General features: G+C 38.5%; 1 protein-coding gene across 4 annotated transcripts in view; it reads right to left on the bottom strand.

Annotated features, from left to right (window-relative positions):
* Positions 1-25,862, bottom strand: part of LOC114280393 (plant/protein (DUF810)) — a 118,150-nt gene that overhangs the window by 71,759 nt on the left and 20,529 nt on the right. For all 4 annotated transcript variants that reach the window (XM_082915527.1, XM_082915525.1, XM_082915528.1 and 1 more), the window contains 7 exons: positions 25,091-25,300; positions 24,668-24,769; positions 21,399-21,629; positions 5,247-5,321; positions 4,923-4,997; positions 1,163-1,348; positions 490-645 (listed from right to left, as the gene is read on the bottom strand). In XM_082915527.1, coding sequence (XP_082771653.1) covers positions 490-645; positions 1,163-1,348; positions 4,923-4,997; positions 5,247-5,321; positions 21,399-21,629; positions 24,668-24,769; positions 25,091-25,300 — 1,035 coding nt within the window. The remainder of the gene's footprint in view (positions 1-489; positions 646-1,162; positions 1,349-4,922; positions 4,998-5,246; positions 5,322-21,398; positions 21,630-24,667; positions 24,770-25,090; positions 25,301-25,862) is intronic.

Here is a 25,862-nt window from a genome sequence, read left to right as displayed (position 1 = left end):
CTAACTAAGAAACCTAGAGTGCCCACTAAATAACCCAAGGAAAATGAAAAATATGAAAACACGATATTCTGAATTATACATTAACAATTATTACACCAAACATTCAAACTAACTGCCAATACTTCATGCCGAAATGATACTTAAAAATAAGTCAATCATTGAACTGAAGACAGTAATGGAGAATTCCATTATATTTTAAATCATGTTCCTGACTATGTGAACGCCTCAACAGGATGTAAGGAGTTGGGAGAGTTTAACCTATAGGAACCACTCAAAACACTAAAATACATTTTTTTAAAAATGACAAGTTGCATTTTCATTATATTTGTCGTCTCATAAGATTCAGCCCAGTAGAGTCGATATTTTATTTTCTTTTTCCCCTCTAACAAACAATTGCCTCTCCATTATCTAGAATTAGGAAAATATTTACTTTCCCATGTCAAAACAAAAAACGTCTATAAAGAGCATATTTGAAGTCAGCTCTCTCACCTTGTATAACGTTAGTTTCCTGAAGTAAACCTCTGCAGTTGCATCTTCACAGACAGACATAATGAGTGCCATTACATACTGCTCAAGGCTATCAGCTGCTGGAAATACTGATACAACATCCTCGGTAAGATGTTCGGCACCATCAATGAAAGGTTTCTGAACAGATAATGTTTAATTGAGCTCCCACACTTCCAAATAAGAGTTTCAGACATACTGTTTAAAAAATCAGAGTGCAAGTTGATGCCAACCTAAAAAGCATGGACACAGATACAAGACACGGCGTAGATACGACACGGACACGCCAACACGTCAATTTTTAAAAAATACAAGACACAACACGTGGGGGACACACACGAAACATATAATTTCATATATTAATTATATGTCATATATAAGACTATAACTTTCAAAGATAATAAAAAAAAAATGCAATATATTATATTATTGTATCCCAAGTTATTTAGTTTAAACTTATAATTAGTTTAACGTGTCCTCCAAGTATCCCAAAAGTGTCCAGGTTTAAAAAACTTCTGAAAAAATAGGACACGTTTTGACTTGTGTCAGACATCTGTTGGGAAGTATCCAACAAGTGTTTGGTGTCTAACACAGATGCGCCACCTTCTTAGAAGTGTCCATGCTTCTTAGATGACCACCCAACCAAGCATAAGCTTACCAACTTGTTCCCATAAAGTTTGTGGAGAAGAGATGCTGAAACAACAGTCGCTTGTGGATGCCTCTGAGATAAGATTGGCAAGAACATGGTAGCATCTTTCTTTAAAAGGTTCTTGGTCTGTTCAGCAAGTAATGCCAGAGGATGTTCATTTCTTGCATCAGCTGTTGTCTCAACCTCCTGTAACGTCTGTAAAAAAGAGAAGTAGAGATCAATTATGTAATTACATTAGATTCAACCCACAAACCAAGCCAAACAAATATTTACACAGACACTCTTTATAATGTATTGACTCTGAAAAGCTGCACAACAAACAATAATATAGTAAATTTATTCTTTTTGGTCATTTCTGGGTGGGTAATTTAGTAGTTAGTTTATAAATACTATAGTTTTTAAACTCCAGTAATATGCAAGTTTAAATAGGAATTTGTTGTTATCTTAAGAGACTTGCTAAAAAAAAATAGTTTCATCTTACAGAAAACTACAACTAGTTGCCTTGTTGAATTGAATAGCTACATCCTCCCCAAGAGACAATTTGTTGATTTCATGAAACTGATTTATGCTTTGTTATCAAAATCTTTACGATTCATGATTCACTACTTGATCCATGATTCAATCATAGATCGATGTGAATTAACAAGTGAATCTATTTTGGGATAGAATCAATGGAGAATCACGTTTTACGATTCATGCGATTTTTAAACTATCGGGTCCAACATATTTCAATCCCTTTTATAACTCTCTTTTTGTTGAAAATGTCAAGAGTATTTAGTATAAAAGAAACCAATTCCTATGCTTGATTTATTATTATTTTGGTGATCAGAGAGTTTAATAAGATCGAATCAAATTCAATCAAACCTAAAGTAAATTGCACCCATGAATTCTATATTATTTTGGTTTTTGGTGAAATAGCATGGTGTAATATGAACTCAACATATCCACAATTGTTTTTTTCCTTTTCTGAACAATAAACATACACACCTTTTAAAGTGTTTTATGTTTTAAAATACAGGATTCTGACTTACTCTTTCTTCTAATTCAACTCTATTTAGAATTTCTAGCACTTTTTTGAATGGTAAAGAAACAATATATTTTTATATAATTTTATGATTGGTGAGATTTGGACCAGTATCTCTTACTATGAAGGCAACATCTTTGTAATTAGACAGTGTAATGATGTCCTTATATAAGAACTAATGTATAACATCGCAAAATGTTTTATACTCTCACAAAAACTCTAATACTTTGAACCACAATGATATGGTATGATAGGTGTTCACTTTTGATTTGTTATACACCTAATGATATAGGGCCCATCCCCTGCCACATCATTGTGGCTAAATTTGTGAATCTAAAACTGTTGGTCTCTAGCACTTCTTATATAGCATATGTCAAAATTAATTTGTGGATTATATTTATCATTTGAATGGAGATATCCTTGTATCAAAATAGCTTTGATATATCATTGTTCATAGGGCTTTGGCTCACCCTCTTCCCTACATATGTTGGTGATGATAATAGAGCATGAAAGCTTCATATTTGAAGCTAATTGTATGCGAATAGACAAGAAAGTTTGTATGCCTAATTGTTGGATAAAGACCTGAAGTTTGAAAGCTCTGTACACATTCAGCTTTGGAAAGAACACATCGTTCTTCTCTTGTAAAAATATGTACTCCTTGTGTTTGACTCTGGAAAGGTATAATAAAAAATAATGTATGTTTTATTTCATTTACTTTATGTAATTGCTCTAAATGGATGTTGTAGAACAAATAGGTGAAGGAATTTAATCGCTTCCGCTATCCAAAGCAATTCTACTCCAAAGTTTTCAGGAGTACTACATGTTTGTTTAGTTAGGCCTTTGGTGGTCTATTACTACTGGTCACAACTCCATCTCAGTATGGGGTGTGGGATGGGGTCATGACAACTTGGGACTTAGAAGCTAGGGTTGAGGGATTGTCAAGGTCCCTGCTTAGGGACACTTGACCAGTATTAGATGAGAGTGATTTCACCAAGACAAGTGATGTATCACACTACAACCTGCGACTTGTAGTCTGCAATGTGTCACACACCCAACACTTGTACCATGGTGCATGGACTGTGCATGTGATATTGTCAGGATCTATTGACCGATTGTAACATTGATACTGTAGGGAGATCCCTCTCTATATGAGGTCTTCCCCAAGCAACGAATTAGGCCATCAACACACCTCCATATACAACTTTCTCCGATACAGAAGACCTCCACTGCCACCCTCTCTCTTCTAAGAGTGCCTCAACTCTCCCCTCTTCCACCTCTGATGATCCCGTGCCAGCTAACTGCGATCATCCATAGTTTTCTCGTCCTCTATAACTCACTTGGAATTACTTATTTGACCTTCATTCCTATATTTTTACATTATCACCAACCGTCTATCATGACCAATCACAATTTTCTGTTTAGGTTGTCCAAGCTAGCCAGTCAGATCCCCCTACATCTTTCTTTAATTTATTTATATCCCAACCACCCAACCCCTACACCACTCGCTTTTCTTACATAGGATAGGATGTAATACCATGAAGAATCTGAGGAGGCCGAAGAATCCCCACTCTGGCCACCAACCCAAAGGCAGCCCATACTCCTTACCCTCACTGACTTGGACAACCAATCATCATGTTTGGTTCCATTTTTCTAAACCCATTTTTTTGAAAATTTTGAAGTTCTTGTTTGGTTATTTTGAAAATGGAATAAAGTTTTCAAAATCTTGGTACAACTTTTGGAGGGAAATTTGACAAATTTTTGGAATGTGACAAATTTGACAACTTTTCAAATCTTTTTCAGAATGTGACAATTTTTTGTTTTTTTTTAATTGGTCAATGTATCTAGCCCTCTCTCTCAACTTTTGGAGGGAAATTTGAAATTGCATAGTGTATTTTTTTGAAAACCAAACATATATCCATTTTCAAAACAAAGTTTTCAAATCACTTTTTCAAAAAATAACTCAAAAAAACGAAACCAAACATAGTGAGGATTTCGTCCACTGCCACAAACAGTCAATCAATCATTGTTGATCTTATCACTTCAGATCAAAGGCCTAAATAGCCAATAAGGTTAGCTCCAGGAACAAAACTGCCTGACCACCACATCAAAATGCAACTACCGCCTAGTCACTGCATGGTTTTAAAAAGCAGCCGTAACTATTACGTAATGCCATTATGTGATGGTTTTAGTGGTTACCACCACCCACTACAGCCGCTATAGTGGTATCACAAAAATTCACAGATGTAACTGCCATTACAGCATCATTACGGCCGTTATGCTTCCATTTTTTGTATAGATTTTGGATGTCATGGGAGCAACGCTAGAAGAATAAATGCGAAGGAGGGTGCAAAACAGACCTCGACTTGAGCACAGAGTTATGGATTCAAAGTCATCACATCTCTTTTTCATCCATAACAGCAAAACCAATTACGCTTATATAGTTTTGTTGCTCAGTTGATTCTAAATCAATCAGTAAATACATATGTTCCAAAACTTCGAAGTATGAAATACCACATCCATAATACAACCCATGTCCAAAAAATTCGAAAGACTCATGAAACTATCTTTAACTATTAAAACCTAAATACACTTGTCTGCCAGCAAAATTATTAATAATAAATATAAAAAAATTTACAAAAAACAATTTAACATCAACTCAACAAATGATCAGCTAACAAACACATAAAATACGCTAACATATAGTGACAGCCACGAAATCTACTACAATCATCTAAGCTCACTTACCCTTGTGAATGCATTCTTAATGGATAGTGCAATATATGTTTCTATCTGATCTCTGTCTGTGACAGATTGCACTGCCTGCAGAAAAAAGCAAATGGGTAATATGCTATTTCACATGCAGAAAATGCAAAAATTCCTAGTGTTAACAATAAGTCAAAGGAGGAGACCATGCGAAATCAAATGTTTAGTTTGCTTTTCTCAAGTACAGAAAAATCAGGACACCATTTGAAGTATAAAGTACGATTTACAATTTCAAAGGCTGCACTAACCTGTTCCTTCAAACAATATTTACTAAAAAGGTTTGAACAAACAGAAGTTCATACATACCATTTCTGGTTCTTCAAGAAGCAACCTCCGAGAAAGCATTGCAACAGATACAATATCCTCCATCAATGCTGAACCCTATATTTTACAGGAGAGGTAGGTTAGTTGCAACACTAGGAAATGGCTACACCAAAAAAGCCACACCAAAAGGCTAAGCAGACACATAGACAAATATGTCCAATTTTTTAGAACATTATGATTATGAGAGATTAGATAAGATGGCCTTTGCTGATAAATGCATAGCAACTAAAAGTTGAAAATGCATAAAGGTAGAAGATAGCTCAACTCCCAGATTTCAAAGCAATATCCAACCCAGTTGATCCACGAAAAAGAGAAAAACAAAAAAAAGTAACATTACAACACACAGAAGATAGGGCAGCTTTTGCCACATGACCAGGAAACAAACACAATTTCTCTCTGTTCAAGAGGCTGTGGGTAGGCTTTAACTGATAGATCGGGCATTGACAGAGCAAACCAAACATGTCAGACATTACTTATGCACCATATAAACAGTAAGAACAATAATGTCCAAACACTTGTACATTTACATTTTGGGAAATTGTCACCTACTTTGAGCAACTGGCATGCTTTCCATGCTAATCTCTTTCAGCATGAAGAAACTTTAGCCCTCAAGTTTCACAATAACACCTATTCCACATCTAACTATTCATTTATATAACCAATGAACAAAAGTTACGAAAGAAATAGAATAAGGAATTGAGAGCATAAAATTAGTAAGACTTGTTTCCATACTTGCCAACTGTCTTTAGGAGTTAGTGACTCCAAACTTTCCTCACGGCCATTATTTTATTTATTTAATTTTTTTTTTTTTTGGATCAACAACAAAAGATTTTATTAATGGATCAAAAAAGCAACAGGGATGAGGCATCCTCATATAGAGGGAAAATGAAAATACAAAGTGCAGAATCCTAACAATATTACCACAAGCAAAAACTTATTAATCACACACCGACAACCAATCGCTAGCTAACAAAAAAAGAGGAACCCACTTAAAGAGTGAACTCCTTGAAGCCCAAAAGGAAATTAAGTGACAAACTTTATCCCACAAGCAATCCACTTCCCAAAACTTATCTTTAAATAGCCTCGCATTTCTTTCCAACCATAGAACCCAGAAAGTTGCAAAGACAGCACAAGACCATAACATTTTGGCTCTTTTCGATCCTCCAAATGTGCAAAAATCAACTAGGAGCATTTGTGCACTCTTTTTTGGTGCTACCCAAATAACATTTCCCATGAGGAACAATTTGTGGCGTAAATTCAAAGCAAAAGGAATATGGAGAAATAAATTATCAACTGTTTCCCCATTCATAAAACATATAATGCACCACTGAGGATTTCGAAAACGATTAGGTCTTCGTTTCTGCAATGTAGCATTTGTCATGATGCCTCCATAAACCAAGGCCCACATGAACACCTCCACCTTTTTAGCGGAGCACAAGCATTCCAATTTCTTTTGCAAAAAGGAATTGGAGGAACTTGAGGTTTATCGATGATTTTGTCACAAAAAGACTTACAAGAAAATATCCCAGAAAAATGAAGAGCCCACACCCCTAAGAAGCACGGACACTTCTAAGAAGATGACGTATCCGTGTCGTGTCCATGTTGAACACCGATACTCTTTGGACACTTCACCGACACATGTCTGACCCTCTTCAAAACGTGTTCTATTTTTAAATATTTTTTAAAGACTCGGGTACTCTTTAGACACTTGGAGAGCACACATGTATATTGCTTAAACACACGTGTCTACCAATTAAACACAAGTGAAACTAATTATAAGTTTGAACAAAACAACTTAAGATACAACAATAAAACAAATACCATATAAATTTATAGGAATTAGTGTCATATTGCATTTTTTATTATCTTTGAATGATATATTCATATATATAACATATAACAAATATATAAAATTATATTTCATATGTGTCCCCTACGTTTCGTGTTCTGTATTTTTTGAAAATTGACGTGTCGGCGTGTCCGTGTCGTATTCGTGTCTTGTCGTGTGGCCATGTCCATGCTTCTTAGACCCTCTTGTCCTCCAAAAGAGGAGCCAAAGAAAAATGATCAATCCTGGATAACAAAGTGGTCAACTATGGAGCCTCCCTATCATTAAGGTTCCTTGAAAAATCAAAATTTTAAGAAATTGGAGCCAAAAGTGAACAAGCCATCGAAGCAATTGAGGAATTATGAGACCTAGTCACTCTGTAAAGATGTGGAAAATCAGAAGCAAAAGAAGATTAACCCAACCAAACATCTTCCCAAAACCGAACAAGTTCCCCATTGCCCACCCTCACAGAAAGAAAACGAGACTATATATGTAGATCTGAGAAATAGATTTCCAAGGAGCACGATTGTTACCCTTCAAAACCACTTGTGAATCCCTACCATTGTCTTGAGTCCCCATATTTACTTCAAATAACCACGTGCCAAAGTGAATCACTCTCAAGTGGAAATCTCCATAACCATATACCAAGAAGGGCCATGTTTTTAGCCACCATGTTACCAATAGCCAAACCCCCTTTCTCTTTAGGTAATGAGACTAAATCCCAATTCACCAAGTGATCCTTCTTCCCCTCATCCTCACCCTCCCATAGAAAATCCCTCCTCAACTTTTCTATTGACCTTGCCATCTTAACCGGAATCTTGAACAAAGATAAGAAATAAATGGGAATACCACTCAAAACAATCTTAAACAAAGATAAGAAATAAATGGGAATAAAGTCTTACTCCACCCTTCCAATCTCTTACCTATCTTTTCCATAACTGGATTCCAAAAAACTCTACTTCTAGGATTACCCCCAAATGGAAGTCCCAAATACTTGAACAGAAGTGACTTGATTCCACAACCTAAAAGTGTCGCCCTACTCTGAAGCTAGTCCAGTCGTGCTACATATTAATGCCAACCACACTACTTTCCTCCAAATTAACCTTAAGCCCTGAAATTTCCTCAAAAAGTCTCAAAATCGCATAAAGATTAACTACCTGGCCCTCATCCCCTGAAGTGAAAAATAGTGTATCGTCCGCATATTGTAAATGTGCCACACTAACTCTATCCCTTCACACGTCCAACCCCGCAAAAAGACCTACATCGCTAGCTCTATTAACCATCCTTCCCAAAATGACGGCCACCAAGATAAAAAGAAAAGGGGATAACGAATCCCCTTGCCGTAACCCTAGCAAAGCCCTAAAGTATTCCCATAGTTTACCATTAACTAACACTGACATGCTGCAAGTCGCCAAACATCCCCTTATCTAAGATCTCCACCGCTCACTACAACCCTTTTTGTCCATTACAAAATCCAAAAACTGTCAGTCCACGTGGTCATATGCCTTTTCAAAATCAACCTTAAAAATAAGTCCCTCCTTCCCTAGACTCCTATACTCCTCTACTAACTCATTTACCACCAAGGCTACATCTAAGATTTGTCTACCTTCCACAAAAGCCCTTGCGCCTTAGACACAGTCTCCCCCAAAGAAATCCTTAATCGCTTTGATATCACCTTCCCCAAAATCTTATAAAGTGATGTGACCAAACTTATGGGCCTAAAATCTCCAATTCTGACAACACTCACTTTCTTTGGGATTAAACAAATAAATGTGGCATTTGTGCCCAAGTTAACAACATCCAACTCATGAAATTCCGCAAAAACTCTTACCAAATCCCTTTTCACCACCTCCCAACAATCTTGAAAAACGACCATGGAAAAGCCATCTGGGCTTGGAGCTTTGTCTCTTTCACAATCGAAGACTGCCTCCCTAATTTCCATCTCATCAAATGGTCTTTCAACCCACATTGCAATTACCTGATCAATGGTTCCCCACTCGAGTCCTACAATCCCCGGTCTATTCATCTCCTCCTTTGAATAAAGTTTAGAATAAAAATCATAAATTCTATTGACAATCTGATCCTTCCTCTCCTCAACTACCCCATGCTAACTTCTAATCTTTTGATGAACTTCTTTTCCCTTTTCCCATGTACAACCCTATGAAAAAAATTTGAATTGACATTCCCTTCCTTCAACTATTTGACCTTTGCCTTTTGAACCCAAGAAATTTGCTCCCTTAAAACCAGATCTTCCAATTTCAACCTCAACTTCAATCTTTCTCTGCTTAATACTTCGCCTAAACCCCCCCTGCGCCTCTGAGGCAACTATTTCTTCAATTCTGCGCATCACCTCCTTTGAAATCTCCTGATTCCCGAGAACCTCCCTATTCCAACATCTTATTGGAATAATATATCATTAGTTGGGTTATTTTTCGATTGTAATTATTCTATGCCTTAGGACTCCCTTGTAATTAGTAATCTTCATTAATATAAAAGGGGGATGATATCACAATCATTCCCTAATCTTGGTATTCTCCAAAATTATCACGGCATCAAAACCAAACCCTAAAACTTAAACCCATCTACCCATACAGTTCCTGTTACCCAACGGAGCCACTAGCCATTTGGAGACATCCCACGTCGCCAACGACTAACCTTCAGCAGCCGACTCCACACTGAGGGGTTTCGGCTCAAATCGAGAAAGACCCAGGTGGTTTTGGGTCTAGGTTGATGTCTGTCTAGGGTTCAAAACTCACCCTGGTTGATCAAAGTCAGCATTGAAGATCACCCTAGAGTTTAAACCTTACTTGGGTTGGTCGAAATCCTCACCGCAGGCATCATGGTCCCTTGTTGGTCTTTGCCGACAGGCCTCCTGGCCTAGTCAACCACTGGTGACAGCTTGTCTCGCCTGGCCGACTGCCACAAATAGTCTCTATGCCGCAGCCGTCAGCCCCTATGCCTTCTTTGGCCTCATGCGACAACCTCTCTCCCTTTCTTGTCATCATTCTGTTTCTTCGACCATATTCTGTTTGACCAGTCACTGTCTCTTCGTAGACTTGTAACCAGGTACTGGTACCCTAGTCTCTTCTCTAAAATAAAATAAAAAAATTCGCTCTATGAGTTCTTAATTCTTTATGTTTTCATAGTGGTAGTTGTGTCTTTCTTTCCACCACCACCTTCCGAATTTGTGATTGGCACTAGTTTTGTTGAGGGTTCGGGAATATAGTTTCCATGGCAAATTCTACCAATGTGTCCACTATTTCTCAGACACCTAGGAGTGAGAGTTCTATACTACCTACTACTATGCCTGATAACCCCAACCCTAGTCTTAAAATCACTACCTCTCCATTTAATGGTCAGAACTGTCTAGCGTGATCGCAGAGTTTGACTATTTTTTTGAAGAGCAGAGGGAAGATGGGGTATGTTGATGACAGGATACCCAGCACCACTGACCTAGGTTATGACTAATGGGAGATTACCAACTCTTTGATTATGGGTTGACTTATTCATTTGATGGTACCAAACATTGGTAAGGGCTACTTGTCTATGGAGACTACTCAGGATATTTGGGATGTTGTGGCTACCACCTATTCCCGCAAAAGAAATTTCTTACAGGAATTTGAGTTACATTGCTCTATTGAGAGCTCTGTTCAGAGGGAGCAGGTTGTTCTTCAGTACTTCACCTTCCTCACCAACAACTGGAAAGCCTTGATCACTTGCACGATTATTAGCCTGTTTGCACTGCTGATTCAGTAGGGTACAAGAAGTTCATTGCACAGGAAAGGCTCTTCAAATTTCTGGCAGGTCTCAATGTGGAGTATGATCCTGTTCGAAGTTGGGTTCTGGGTATGGACACTCTTCCTTCACTTCAGGAGGCATTCGTCTATATACAGAATGAAGAGAGTCGCTGGTCTGCTATAATGTCACCTGTCTCTACTAACCGCTTAGCATTACTATCTATCCCTAGAGATGGCCTCAGCCTGACTCCCCTCCATCCGTCTGCTGCCAAGGAGTCTGTATTCTATGATTACTATGGCAAGTCGCGGCATACTCGTGAGACATGTTGGAATCTTCATGGGACTCCATCTGAGGGTCGAGGTGATTAATCTGGTTCTAGAAGAAGTCGGTCAGGCCAGTCCAGAGGACGTGGCACTCATCTATAGGCTCATCAATCTAGTGTCGTTGATACCTTTGGTTCTACTTCTACTTCCGTTAGCCAGACTATCGATGGTCTCTCTGGCATCACTTGCTAGACTGCCGGTCTTCTACTGCTCTTAATACATCTTCCTCATCGTTTACCCACTCAGGTAACTTAGCATCTTCTCCTCGTGTTTTCCTATCTCATAAGTCTTGGCCCTGGATTATTGATTCTGGTGCCTCAGATAATATGTCTGGGTCCTCTGACCTTTTCTCTGTCTATAAGCCCTCTTCAGGTCAAGACAAAATTATGATTGTTGTTACTGTTTCTTCTATTTCTAAGAAAGGTTTAGTCTATGTCACTCCTACCATACCTCTATTTTTTATTCTCCATGTTCCTAATTTTTCTATTAACCTATTATCCTTGAGTCGTATTACAAAGGATTTGAATTGTAGTGTGACTTTTTTCCCTGATCATTGTCTTTTTCAGGACCATGTCACGAAGAGGACGATTGGCAGTGGTAGTGCAGAAAATGGTCTCTACAACCAAAGATGATTTATAGTTATGGCATCGGCATCTTGGACATCCTTTTTTTTATATTTATTTAAGCATTTATTTTCATCTGTTTTTACAAACAATAATCTGTCTGAGTTTCTTTGTAAGTCTTGTCAACTTGGAAAACAACACAAAGTTCTTTTGCTCCTAGTTTTAATAAAAGTTTAGTTCCTTTTTCATTAATACATTTTGATGCTTGGAGTCCATCTCGTGTTATGTCTGTGAAAGGTTATCGATGGTTTGTTACATTTATTGATGATTTTTCTTGTACTACTTGGGTGTATCTCATAAAAGACAAGAGTGAGATTTTCTCTGTATTCCGCAATTTTCATAAGATGATTTGTACTCAGTTTAAGGCCATTGTCAAAATCTTCCATTCTGATAATTGGGGGGAATACATAGATTCTGGGTTAGGGCAATATTTTTCTACCCATGGCATTATCCATTAAACCTCTTGCACCAATACCCCTCAACAAAATGGGGTGGTGAAACGCAAGAATCGTTATCTTCTTAACATAGCTTTGTGCATGTGTTTTTCTATGAGTGTGCCTTGGTCCTACTAAGGTGACGTTGTTCTCACTGCTGCCCATCTTATTAATCATCTTCCTACCCAGGTCTTGCAAAAACAAGCACCCCTTCAAGTCCTCCTAGGTTCCAAGTCCTTATTTTATATTCCTCCCAAAATATTTGGTTGTGTCTGTTTTGTCCACAACCACTCTCCTGCTCGTGGTAAGTTAGACCCTCGCTCCCTCAAATGTGTTTTCCTTAGGTATTCTCCTACTTAAAAGGGTACAAATGTTATCACCATTCTTCTCGTAAGTGGTGTGTGTCCATGGATGTCACCTTTTTTGAGTCCCAATACTATTTCTTGTCCTCTCCGGTATCACAATCCTCCCTTCAGGGAGAGCCTTGGTGTGAAGTGATGCCTATGGTGGAACCAGTTGTTCTTGCACCACCACCTCTTACTAGGATTACAGAACCCAATGTCAATGTCATCAAGGATAGGGAAGAGCAAGTTTATGTCAAGGACAAAGACAGACATAAAGTTAACTGGATACAGAAGACCACTTCTGCTCACCCACTGTCATCTCCTACTTTTGATGAGAGTCCAGGTAACTTTGAATCTCTTGAGTCTACTGATCTCGATACTCCTATTGATCTTGATGTTCCTACTGCCAAGAGAAAGGGTGTGAGACCTTGTACTCAACATCCTATATCTCAAATTTTTTGTCCTACTCTCATTTGTTGTCCTCATATAGAGCTTTGTGTCAAATATTTCCTCTATTAGCATTCCTAACCATTTTCAGGATGCTCTTACTACCTCTGAGTGGAAACTTGCCATGATTGAGGAAATGAAAGCACTTAAGAAGAATGGCACTTGGGAATTGATAGAGTTATCTAAGGGCAAACGACCTGTGGGATGCAAATGGGTGTATACTGTGAAACACAAAGTGGATGGTTCTATTGAGCGTTACAAGGCTCAACTTGTGGCTAAAGGGTTCACTCAGACATAAGGCGTGGACTATTATGAGACCTTTGCGCCTATGACTAAGATGAATTCAATCAAAGTACTTCTCTCTCTAGCAGCTAATCTAGATTGGCCACTTTATCAGTTTGATGTAAAGAATGCATTTCTCCATGGTGAACTAGAAGACGAGGTATATATGGACATTCCTCCTAGTTTTGAGGATCATCAGACAGAGGGTAAAGTATGCCGGCTTCAGAAGTCATTATATGATCTCAAACAATCTCCAAGGGCTTGGTTTGAGAGATTCACTCAGGCTATGCTTAAATATGACTTCAAACAGAGTTAGGCAGATCACACCTTGTTTGTCAAACATTCATCACGTGGTAAGACTGCAGCGCTCATTATTTATGTGGATGACATAGTTCTTACAGGTGATGAAGTGAGGAAATCCCTCTGTTGAAGAAATATTTAGCAAGTGAGATTGAAATCAAAGACTTGGGAAGCTTAAAATATTTTTTGGGAAAAAAAGTTGCTCGCTTCAAGGATAGGATATTGTAAATAATTATGTATTATTGATTGATTGATATCTTACAAGATTGATGATTTCTGTATATTACAATTCCTATATATAGAGGAGAAGATGGTAGTGGAGTGTGTGATAGTGGAGGTGGTAGGTGTGGAGAAAAATAGTGGAGGTAGTAGGTGAGTGGTATAGTGGAGGTGGTAGGTGTGGAGAAAGATAGTGGAGGTAGTAGGTGAGTGGTAAATTCTAACAGCCCCCCGCAAACTCAAGGAGGATAGAAACTAACCAACTTGAGTTTGGAGAGAGGAGCAAAACAAGAAAATACATAAAAATAAAAAAAGATAGGAGACACTGTATGGTCGTGTCAGACCGTTGGTGAAGACACTGTATGGGGTGTCATAACGTTGTAGAGGACACTGTATGGTGGTGTCAGACCGATGTAGAAGACAGTTTATGGGGTCATGTCGGACCGTTGTAGAAGACAGTTTATGGGGTCATGTCGGACCGTTGTAGAAGACAGTTTATGGGGTCATGTCGGACCGTTTGTAGAAGACAGTTTATGGGGTCGTGTCGGACCGTTGTAGAAGACAGTTTATGGGGTCATGTCGGACCGTTGTAGAAGACAATGTTGTGACAGTTTACGGAGTCTTGCTGGACCCTTGTAGAAACTAACCGGAATCAATGTCGGGACAGTTTACAGAGTCTTGTCGGACCCATAAAAAATCGCATCCTCAAAAGGTGCGCTCAATTTTTCAAAAGGCGTGCCATCAAAAGGCGTGCCCACTTTATCAAAAGATGTGCCATGAAAAGGCGTGCCAGTTTGTCGGGCGGCAAGAGGCGCGCGATGCGCGTGGCTGGCCCTGGCTATTTAAAACAAGGTTGAGGCGAAGGCTGTGCATACGAGTCTGAAACCTCTGAACGCTCGGAGAGCTTGTCTCTGCAAATCTTGAAACACCCGTGGTCTAAACCCTTCTCTGAAACACTTAGCAACTCAAAAACATGGCCTCTTCTTCCCGTCCAGTTACCCAGAACCTGCTCACGCTCTTTCCAGAACTGAACGAGCCCACAAGAGAAATAACTGGTGCGGTGGCCAGTGAACCGCAACCAAACACCTCTGGTTTTGCTCCATTGAACTTTCCGATGCGGTCGGTGGAGCAAAAAATGGCGATGCAAACTGATATTGAGGCTAATCAGTATACTCTGAAGTCATGCGTGGAAACCATGACGGCGGTCACAAATTTGTCGAACCGGCTGCAGAGTAGGACAAATGAGGTGCAACATTTAAATTCCCAGCTGGCTCTGCTCCAACGCATGTATAAGGATGCGCGAGCAGAGATAAGCGTGCTAAGGGCAGAAAATAAGGAGCTGAAGCGGAAAGCCACCGTGATGTTCCGATTCGGAGGGCCGCCATATGCTGCAGTGGAGGAGTATGGGGGAGTGAACGTGCTCGGTGGACAAGGAAACACGGAGGCAACACCGTCAAGGACTGCCCAGGACGGAGGCAAAAAGAAGAGACCTGCGGCAGAGTAGAGAAAAAATCCCACTGTGGGTGTGGTTGTGGTTTTTGTTTTTTTTTTTTTTTTTTTTTTTTTTTTTTTTTTTTGATGTAAAAGTGTGATCGGGGTTGATCCCCGTCAAAAAAAAAAAAATAACAAGTTTGTGGAATGTTGTGGGAGTTATTTTGTGTGGTGGTTTTGTTTAAGAATAAAATAAAATAAAATAATGGATAAAGAAAATAGATAAAAATATTTAGAGATGGAAAAAAAAAGATAAGAAAAAATAAAATAAAATAAAATAAAAGTAGGGAGAGAGGAAATAGATTATAATAAAAATATAGATATATATATATATATATAGATTAAAATAAAAGAAAAGGTTGAAAGCACGTGGGTGGAAGCCCATGGTTTTGGTTTTATGGTTGTGGATTCTGAGTGTGTGCAGAAAAAGAATAAAAGGAATGAGTGGAGAGAGGGTTGTATCTGTAAAGAAAAGAAGGGTGGTGTTTGGAATATTCCCTTTTGAGGCACACCAAGCCCAAGCCTCCTGTTTTTCTTGGTTGTTTGTTTTTTTGTTGTTTTTGCTTTGTGTCAGAAACCACTCTATTATGTTCCACCATCCACAGTCATCTGTTCCTCCAATTGCCTTTCCCTATATTCAATATATTCTCCAGCAGTGGAGATTTGTAGAGCGACACGGACCAGTCCCCAAATTTCCCTCTTTCGGCACAACAATGCAATGCAAGAAATATGAGCTACTTGAGTTGCTCAAATAACAACAGTTCCTTAGAAAAATGATCCCAAAAAAAAAAAAAAAAAAAAAAATTGGAGTGAATATTTTGCCTCCTTTCCTCACCGGATTCGATTGGGGTTGGGTTGGACTGCTCCAGTGGCTGCGACAATGGCGATTGCAGGGGCTAGATTGGATTGCGTCGGTGGGTCGGGGAAGGGTTGTGGTGACAGTCGTTGTGGTCACAGCTAGAGGCAGCGGTGGCATGGCTGTGCAGCCGCAACGGTGATGGTTCTTGGTTCTTCTCCTCACGCTCGTGGGAGAAAGAGAGAGAGAGACCAGGTGCAGAGAGATTGACGAGGTTGGAATCCCAGCTCTGCAGCACGGTTGTCTGGATCCGACAATTTCCGACGCAGAGCGTAGAATGTGTCTCCTTCTGAATTCCCAAACACTTCCAATGGAACTGTAAAAACTGATATCACAATCACACACAAGCTCAACCTCAACTTCAAGCTCGTCGTGAATGGAGCCATGGCTTTTTTCAGCCCCTTTTTCTTCAGGGAGATAGAGGAGAAGAAAGAGATTTTTGCTTCTTCTTCTTCTTCTTCTTCAATTGATCAGAGAGCTATGGCTAGGGTTTTGATTGACTCTGAAACCACAGACTAATTAAAATAATCCAAGAACCATAAATTTTTCTTGATCAATTTCATGAAAATTTTTTCATGATCAGTATCTTTTCTCTTATTTTTTTTCTTCATGGCCTTGAAGAGAGAGAGCTCGAGAGTGGTCTCAGACACTCACCCCCTCTCTCTATCATTATTGTTTTTTTGGTTACCTTTTCTCTCTCTACCATCTCTTTCACCACCCTTCTATCATTCTCTTTTCTAGCCCTCAGATCATGTTCTTAGATATCAAGCATCTCTTGTGTATATGAGCTGGTCTGTGGTCTGTGTGGAGGATGGGTCTGGAAAAGCTTGGTCTTCGTTGGCAGCCATTGTAAAGGCAGAGAAGAGCTTAATTATGGAAGAAGGTATGTGTAGAAAAACAAGTAGACTAGGTTGAGGTCCGGCGGGCGGCTAAGGCGAGGTTGCCGCCCGCCGGTGAAGCGAAAAATACTAAATTTTTAACCTTGCTCTGATACCATGTAAATAATTATGTATTATTGATTGATTGATATCTTACAAGATTGATGATTTCTGTATATTACAATTCCTATATATAGAGGAGAAGATGGTAGTGGAGTGTGTGATAGTGGAGGTGGTAGGTGTGGAGAAAAATAGTGGAGGTAGTAGGTGAGTGGTATAGTGGAGGTGGTAGGTGTGGAGAAAGATAGTGGAGGTAGTAGGTGAGTGGTAAATTCTAACAGATATTTATGTCACAGAGGAAGTATGTGCTTAAGAAGTTGAAGGAAACTGGGACGCTTGGCTGCAAAGCCTGTGACACTCTACTAGAACCCAATCACAAATTGGGGGATGATGAAGGAGGAGGAACTGCTGATAGGGGGAGCTATTAGCGATAGTGGGTAAGCTCATCTACGTATCTCACACCAATCCTAATATTATTGTTACTGTCAGTGTGGTTAGCCAGTTTATACATGCTCCTCATCCGATTCACTTTAAGGCTGTTATAAGAATTTTGAGGTACTTGAAGTCTGCTCCTGGTAAGGGTCTTCATTTTTCAAAGCATGCTCATCTTCGTGTGGAAGCCTATACAAATGTTGACTGGGCTAGATCAATAACTGATAGGAGATCGACTTCAGGGTATTGCACCTTTGTTGGAGGCAACCTAGTCACTTGGAGGAGTAAGAAACAGAATGTGATTGTCATGTCAAGTACAGAAGCTGAGTTTAGAGCTATGGCACAAGGGGTGTGTGAGCTCTTATGGATCAAGTTATTGTTGAGTGATCTAGGTATTGATCAGACGGACTCCATGTAGTTATACTGTGATAATAGGGCCGCCATCAACATCGCTCACAATCCGGTTCAACATGACAAGACAAAGCATGTTGACATAGATCGCCACTTCATTAAGGAGAAATTCACTAGTGACACAATATGTACACCATTTGTGCAGTCCGGTGAATAACTCGCTGACATCCTCACCAAGGAAGTTGGGAATAAGCCATTGTATGACATCCTAGACAAGCTAGGCATGAGAGATATCTTCACACCAGCTTGAAGGAAAGTGTTAGAATAGCATATTATTAGTTGGGTTATTTTTCGATTATAATTATTCTATACCTTAGAGCTCCCTTGTAATTATTAATCTTCATTAATATAAAAAGGGGATGTTATCACAATCATTCTCTAATCTTGATATTCTCTAAAATTATCACATTTCACATTCTCTTTAACCATCTTAAATTCTCATAAATTTAAAACCTTTCCATCCTTGACAACTAGCATTGGCCCACCATTTCCCAAAATTTTGTTTAAAAAATAGATGCTCCAACATGTTCTCAAATCTAAAAGGCGTTGGTCTCCATTTTAATGGGCAACCCTCAATCACTATGGGACAATGATCTGAAATTAATTTAGGTAGCAACTCCTGCCTTAAATTGGGAAAAACCTCTTCCCACCCCCAAGGAGAATAAAAATCTATCCAGTCTACTACACGCCAAAATCTCTTGAAGATTAGACCATGTGAATCTCGCATTACACAAAGGAGGATCCACTAACTCACATTCTCTTATAAACAGATCAAAATCCCTCGCACCCTTGTTAATTCTATTCCCATTGAGTATTTCTAAGATTTTCCTGACCGCATTAAAGTCTCCCCTAAACACCACATTGGGGAATACAACCCAAATAACCCATATAACTCCCCCCAAAATGCCTTTCTCCTAGAAGGCCTCTTGGGTCCAAAAAACCCAGTCAACCACCACTCCGAATTGTCAAGGTTCCTAAATCTAACAAAAGGTGTAAACTCTCCCACTACAGTTTCACACTCTGAGACAACTCTCTCATCCCACATAACCAAAATGCCTTCTGATCTACCAACTGAAGGCATGCAAGCCCAGCCCAGCTCCTATGTCTAACCCCCCCAAATACTTTTCATGAACCACTTATCACACACTTCTACTTTAGTTTCCTAAAAAACCATACTGTCCAGTTGATGACACCTTAGAGAATCCTTAACAATGCCCCTCTTTTTCCGAGAACCCAACCCCCTCACATTCCAACTAATGATCTTCATTGGAAAACATTCTCATCCCTAACCTCCTCTCTCCTTCTCTCGTAATTAACCGAACATGATAAGTTCCTTAGCTCCCTAGCTCCTTCTTACTACTCTCTCTTTCCTTTCCACCAACTTTCCCCATCGTGGTCTTATTATTCTACTAAATGCCCCAAAAGTCCCCTTAATTCCCACTAGTGACAACCCTGTAACCTGAACAAGCTGCATAAAGTGAGGCACCTCCTTCTCCTTAATGGGACAAGTCTCATATTTGCTCAACTCCTTCAACCATCTTTCCATTTCCTCCTCCTTTACCCCAAAAACATGTCCTCTCTTGTCAATATGATTATCCGAGACCCCATCGTGATTGTCATTCATCTAATCTTGAGAAATATTAGCTTACAAGGGCTCAGACACAGTGGTAGACTTATTCACAATGGCCCTCGGAGTTCCATAGGCAACCCCTTGGTCAGTAATACCTAATGATAAGACCTCAAGAGCAGAACACAACAATTTGGAAACATGAGACATTGAATCCCCACCCCTTACCCCCTCCCCTGAAGCAAAAGAGTTTGGAATAGCTTGTACCCCCTTATGAGAAGATGAAAATGTGATATCTTGGTTAACAAAAGAACTGAACTGATTCAGTGATTCAGATACCTTTTCGATGTCCTCATCCTCAATGGCACAATCTGCATTGAAAAGACTATTGAGGTCCCAGTCTTGATCAGCTTCCTCAACCCCCATGCTTTCCACTTCAAATTGTGAATCCGAGCTCTTAGATGACCCATACTCTTCTAGAGCTTGCAACACCTTATTGGCTTCAAAATAACCCTCTTCCACATCTTAAACCAGAGTTTCCGAAGCCTTAATAACCTCCACCAACTCCTCAGCCGCAGCCACTGGTATCTCATTAAAAGTCAGAAAATCTCCACCTAATCTGTCCAGCTTGTCTGCCAACCCTAATTGTCCCTCCTTTGTGGTGAGCTCATCTCAATTAAGCTACACCAATGCATTGGATGGCAAATTGAATAATTCTGAGCCCATTACAGTTTGCAATCATGGCGAGACCCAAAATTAAATGCATAATGTCCAATACAGCCTAATCACAACCTATGAAGCATGGGTACTCCGAAAATGTTGCCGTACTCGTACCGGGTACTAGTACACGTACCAATAAGGCTACATGTGTACCGGTTAGACATGACACGTTGGGGACACAATAGGGTTGCATGTAACCTAAAAGACACTCAAATTTTCCAAAAACATAAGACATGACACGTTGGGGACACATGCAAAACATGTACTTTTATATAGTTATAATGTCATTTTTTTAATATTATACATTTATTTTATGTCAAATATTTAATCTCATCAACCTTGGGTATGCTATTTCGGTAAGAAAAATTTTTGAAAAAAAAAATATTGGGGATGCACGTGTCTGCAACGTGTCCTCTATGTGTCCCAATTGTTCGACCCGTGTCCCAACACATGTTCATGTCCGACCAACGCATGGGGAACACCTGTCCGTGACCTCCAGAGATATGTTTGTGCTTCATAGCATGTAACTGTTAGCCAACCCCTCAATATCCTTTGGCTTGTTCGGTTAGGGGAAAACTCTCTTCCCCTACATAACAAATCTTTCATCCTATCTGCCCAACCTTTTTACATCCACCACCACGGCACATTTGCCAGGACTTAGATGAAAAATAAATACATGAGTTACACAACATTGACAAATATAAACATTATTATACAAATGATTTCTCTATTGCATTTATAATCAAATAGAAATGTAAAGGGACCAACAGTGCATCTTCTTTTTCCCCAAATTTTGTTCTCACCTCTCTCTCATAAATTCATAATGAGTGCATCTTCTTTCTTTCTTCTTGTTTTTTTATCGTATCCAACTATTCTATGCATAGATCCACAGGTCTATCTAGTTGAATGATAGAAAATGAGCAATCAAAAAACTGAAATGCAAGTATGGGTGTTCCCAGTGCAGAAAGCACAGGATGTGTGTAAAAAAAAACAAAAAAAATAATAATTACAACATGATCACAAGAAGCATACAATACAATTCACATGTTCTAATACACAAAAATTCAGACTACGATGAAGAAGCACAGAATAGCATCCATTCATGTACAAAATTTAGCATATGCCCATTAACTAAACAAAACACAACATAAGAAACTTTAAGGCTTCAAAAGTTTATTAACCTCACAAAAGTGCAGATGGTAGTCTCCCAGCTGCTTATCAGCCCATTTTTTAATAGGTAACAAGAAGGATTGAAGGAAAGTAAACTCTCGAACCCCCTCTTCTCTTTCGACTCTGGAAAGCAAGCTTTTTAATTGCTGTCTCTCTTGTGGGCCCCTTTGTTCCTTCAATGGTATTTTCTTTAACTGCTCGATGGCATGCTGCAAGATTCCTTGCTCACTTGTGATGACAAACTGCCATCATACATTCAAAAGGTAACATGAAATTATAACCACAAAGAATGATCTTTTAAGAAGGCTATTACTGGTTGAATATCAATATAATGAAACAAGGTCCAATAAATATCAAACACCTGAAATAAATAACAGGAAAAGATATCATTAATGAACCCTGCACTAAAGAATTTCAGCACCCATCTTTTACTAACCATAAGAGATACTAGGATTAGTAGCACTCCTAAATGAAAACCACACCATCAGCCTTGAAGAGTAAAAAAGGGGTCAAAATTACTATATGGATTCACATGTATTCTTTAGATTGTTCCAGTGCCCTGGATTAAGTAATTGTGTCAGCAGCAGTACCATGCATACATTGAATATTTCTCCCAATTGATTATCATCATTTAAAAATTCATTATCAGGACATTCATGTTAATTACTAGTTTGGACACTAAAAACATAGTTTCCACCTGTATTCCAACATATTCTGCACAAGAACATGTATGATTATTCTATTATTAAAAGCAAGTATGGGGTTCATGATGATGGTATATCTATTCATGTGGTTTTGAGGGGTAATTGCCGATCACCTTGGAAGTCGATATCCCATATTTTTCCTCTTTTCTCTAGATTTCTTTCTCTAAGGGTGGGTAATGGGGAGTCAATTCAGTTTTGGAGGATGTGGGTCGGAAATTCTTCTCTTGCTCGGGATTTCCAGGGTCTTTACAGGATTGCAAATTCTCATGGTAACTCCATTGCATCGTTGGCATGTTCTAGTTTGGCTCCAATTGCATGGAATCTCAGATTTGCTAGAACTCTCACTGATAGGGAGGTTGGGGATTTAGCCTCCTTGTTATCTCATATTGAGCAATTGTTGTTGGTCTCTTCCTTGAGTGATAAATTGGTTTGGATCCTACACACCTCCGGTGTTTTTTCTTGCAAATCTTTTTGCAAAAAAATCATTGAGAAGCCAAATGTCCTGTTTTTCCCTCGTCACAAAAGAATCTAGAAGTCTTTTGTGCCTCTCAAAGTGAAGGTTTTTTTATGGTCTTTGGTTCATGGAAGCATCTTGACCAATGATGTCCTTCAAAAGAGGAGACCTAATCGTCAACTTTCTCCTCAATGGTGCATTAAGTGTAAGGGAGAGGGGGAGACTCTAAATCACCTTTTTTAACATTGTCCAGTGGCAAGGAGTTTGTAGTAGCAGTTCTTTTCATGGGGTGGTCTTGCTTGGGTGGCACCTGAATCATGTAGTTCAATGCTCTCAGTTGATTTTCGATTTCTGGGCTTAAATTAAAAGGCGAAGGTGTTGGGGCTCTGTGCAGTTTCTACTCCTTTCTAGGTCATATGGTTGGAAAGGAATGCAAGAATCTTTGAGGATAAATGTATTGATGTCTCTTCGATGTGGGAGAAAATCAAATTCTTGGCATCTTTATGGGCTTCGGTGGCTCCCCCATTTGGTTTTTGCTTTTGAGGACTTCTTGTCCTCTTTTGTACTCCTTTTTTCTCTTTTCTCCATTTTAATAAAATCTTCTTTTGTTGTTGATCGGGGAAAAGGAAAAAAAAAAAAAAAAAAAGGACAAAGAACATGTATGATTAAAACATTATGGATTCCCTAGTTGTGTGCCCATAATTTTTCTACATCTACACAAAAATAAATACTAGTATGTGATCAACTTAGTGTTACTCTACAGAAGTTTTAAGGCAAGTCAACACTGCCATGTGCCTTAGTCCTTGTTAAATTAGTGATTGCAATTAAAAATATTTTAGAAACTTAAAAAAATATAAATATAAATATAAATATGTGAAGGCAGCAAAATAAAATTAACCACAACATCCAGATGATCTTAGTTGAATGAGCACAAGAAATTCTTGGACAACTTAAGTCCACATCAGAATAGGCATACAAAACCATCTTGGATGCATAGTGAAAGAGAATCAAAGAAATTTGCACACTTATCAAATATGCTTATATAGTCTAAAATTCTGGTTCCAATTTGCATAATTAAATTTCCAAATGATACAGAAACAGATAAGCCATACTGTTCATCTCATATTCATAATCACCGATTCAAGTGCTCATAGCTAGTGGTGTTCAAAAAAAGAGGTCAAACCATAAACAGATGCAAACCAGTCCAAACTGTATGATTTGGTCCGGGTTTTTTTAGGGGACATTTTGGTTCCAGTTCCAAAAAATTAGTAACCGTTGATTATAATTCGATTCACAGATTAAGTCTCAAAAGAACCGAAAAAACCGAACCGAACCATTCCATGTTTTTGTTAATTTTAATAAGTATAGGGTGTTCCACAAGGTAGTTACTCTTCTCATTCCGACATCAATAAGACTTTCATTTATCCAAATTACAAAATACTGTGTGTACAAAAATATATGCGTATTTGTTTTTCACTATTTACATAATTTTTGCACTCCATCTATCATTGAAAATTGCATTTTTATAGTAATTACTGTATAATATGAAGAATTTGTTTTGTTTGAACACATTTTATAAAAATTAGATTGGAGAATATGCTAAGAATTTTAAGTATGGTTATGAAATTTTTGGAATGCTAGTATAGGTAGAACTAACTTTTTTTTGTTTTGATTGGCACTTGGGTGTCCAAATCAAAGCCCGACTAATCCCCAGGGGTGCACAAGCCCTCGGCAAGGAGCTTCCCACAAGTACACCATGATTAATTCAAGGGTCTTCCCCTAATCCAATGTCCCCAAGGAATTGTTAGGACCTAAGAGGTTTCGATCCCTAAACCTTGGTGGGTGCACACCCCCAAGACACAAGGCCTTGCCACCAGGCCAACCCTTTGGGGTTTGGTAGAATTAACTTTTATTGAACTAGATAGTCTAGATATAGTGATGAATTTGCTAGCCTAGAACAGTGGAACCGAGCCGAAACCAAACTATTCTTTTGTGGTTTGGTTCTAGTTCAGTTCCAAGCCCCCCCCCCCCCCCAAAAGTCATAACTTTCCTATAAAATTAAACAAAAAAATTAATAACTTTATGCAACGTGACATTAAAAATAGAAATTTGATGGCAATACCTGACGAAATAACACCCATGCATAGCAAGTGTAGTGGATGGTCTCTGTGATTCCCAGAATCCGCCACGTTGATTTCAAAAGCTCAAGAATTTCTTCAACTTCCTGGACATAATATGACCAATTGTTAGTACAATTCAGCAACTTTTCATATTAAGTACAGAAAAATTGTACATGTGTAGAGCTTGGTCTCTACTTTCATTTTCATTTCTATCCAAAATTTAAACTCTAATTTTCTTAACTAAACAGTAAAATTTTCACAGGTATTAGAGAATTCAAATTTATGCAAATTTGAACTAAAACTTTTTACATTGAACCCAACTATCCTTGCACAAAATGACTTGAAGAATTAAAGAATCCAAAAGTTTTGTAAAATTTTGAGCCTTCTTAAACTCATCATTGACCTGAAATCAGATAATCACGAACCTCTGTAAGTTTTCCCTCATCTAAGACATCAAACACACCGAGAAGCAGTTTCTCATATAGTCTGACATTTAGGTGATAACCATCTGCCCAGTGGCATACTTCACCGGTTAAGTCACCTCGTGCTGGCCTCTCTGCAAGTGGAATGCAAATCTCTCTGAGAGATCTCAAGCATTCTGTCCGCTGGAGTTCACCTGTAGAGGATGGAAGTGACTGACACAAAATAAAGAAACAAAATCAGAAAAACCTTGATAAGAAAAAGATGGTGGACAAGTACAAAACCTGCGAAACATGCACATAATTGCAAATAATAATCATAATAAATTTTTACACCAGTCACCAAATTTTGAGTAGTTAACATAACATATTTAATAATCAAACTTACAACCATGGATAGAAAAAAAAAAAAAAAAAAAACACTACACATTTTTTATGTAAAACCATGCATCTCATTATTAAGAAAGAACCCCCAAATTCCTTAGAAATTGACATATGAGGATGACATCAATGCAACTAAGCATTACGATTATTTACAATAAATAAATAAAAATAAAAATTTTAACTTTAAATTTTAAGCGGGGTAGAAACAGTAAAGATTAAACCACCAGAGCTTCAAAGAAGGAAAGGAACACAGTGAAAGCAACTCTTTTGCTGCCAACTATAAGATAATAGAGAATCAGAGGAAAGGAAATAGCAACAGAAAGAAGAAAGAGGAAAAACTCATATGCATTCTGACACCAACAAAACCTTTCTGTTATCTTCCGCTACGAGCCCA

Source organism: Camellia sinensis, chromosome 2 (genome assembly GCF_055761805.1).
Source record: "Camellia sinensis isolate YWXY chromosome 2, ASM5576180v1, whole genome shotgun sequence".
NCBI lineage: Eukaryota > Viridiplantae > Streptophyta > Magnoliopsida > Ericales > Theaceae > Camellia > Camellia sinensis.
Note: the sequence above shows the minus strand (reverse complement) of the source record. Positions and strands in the feature narration are given on the sequence as shown.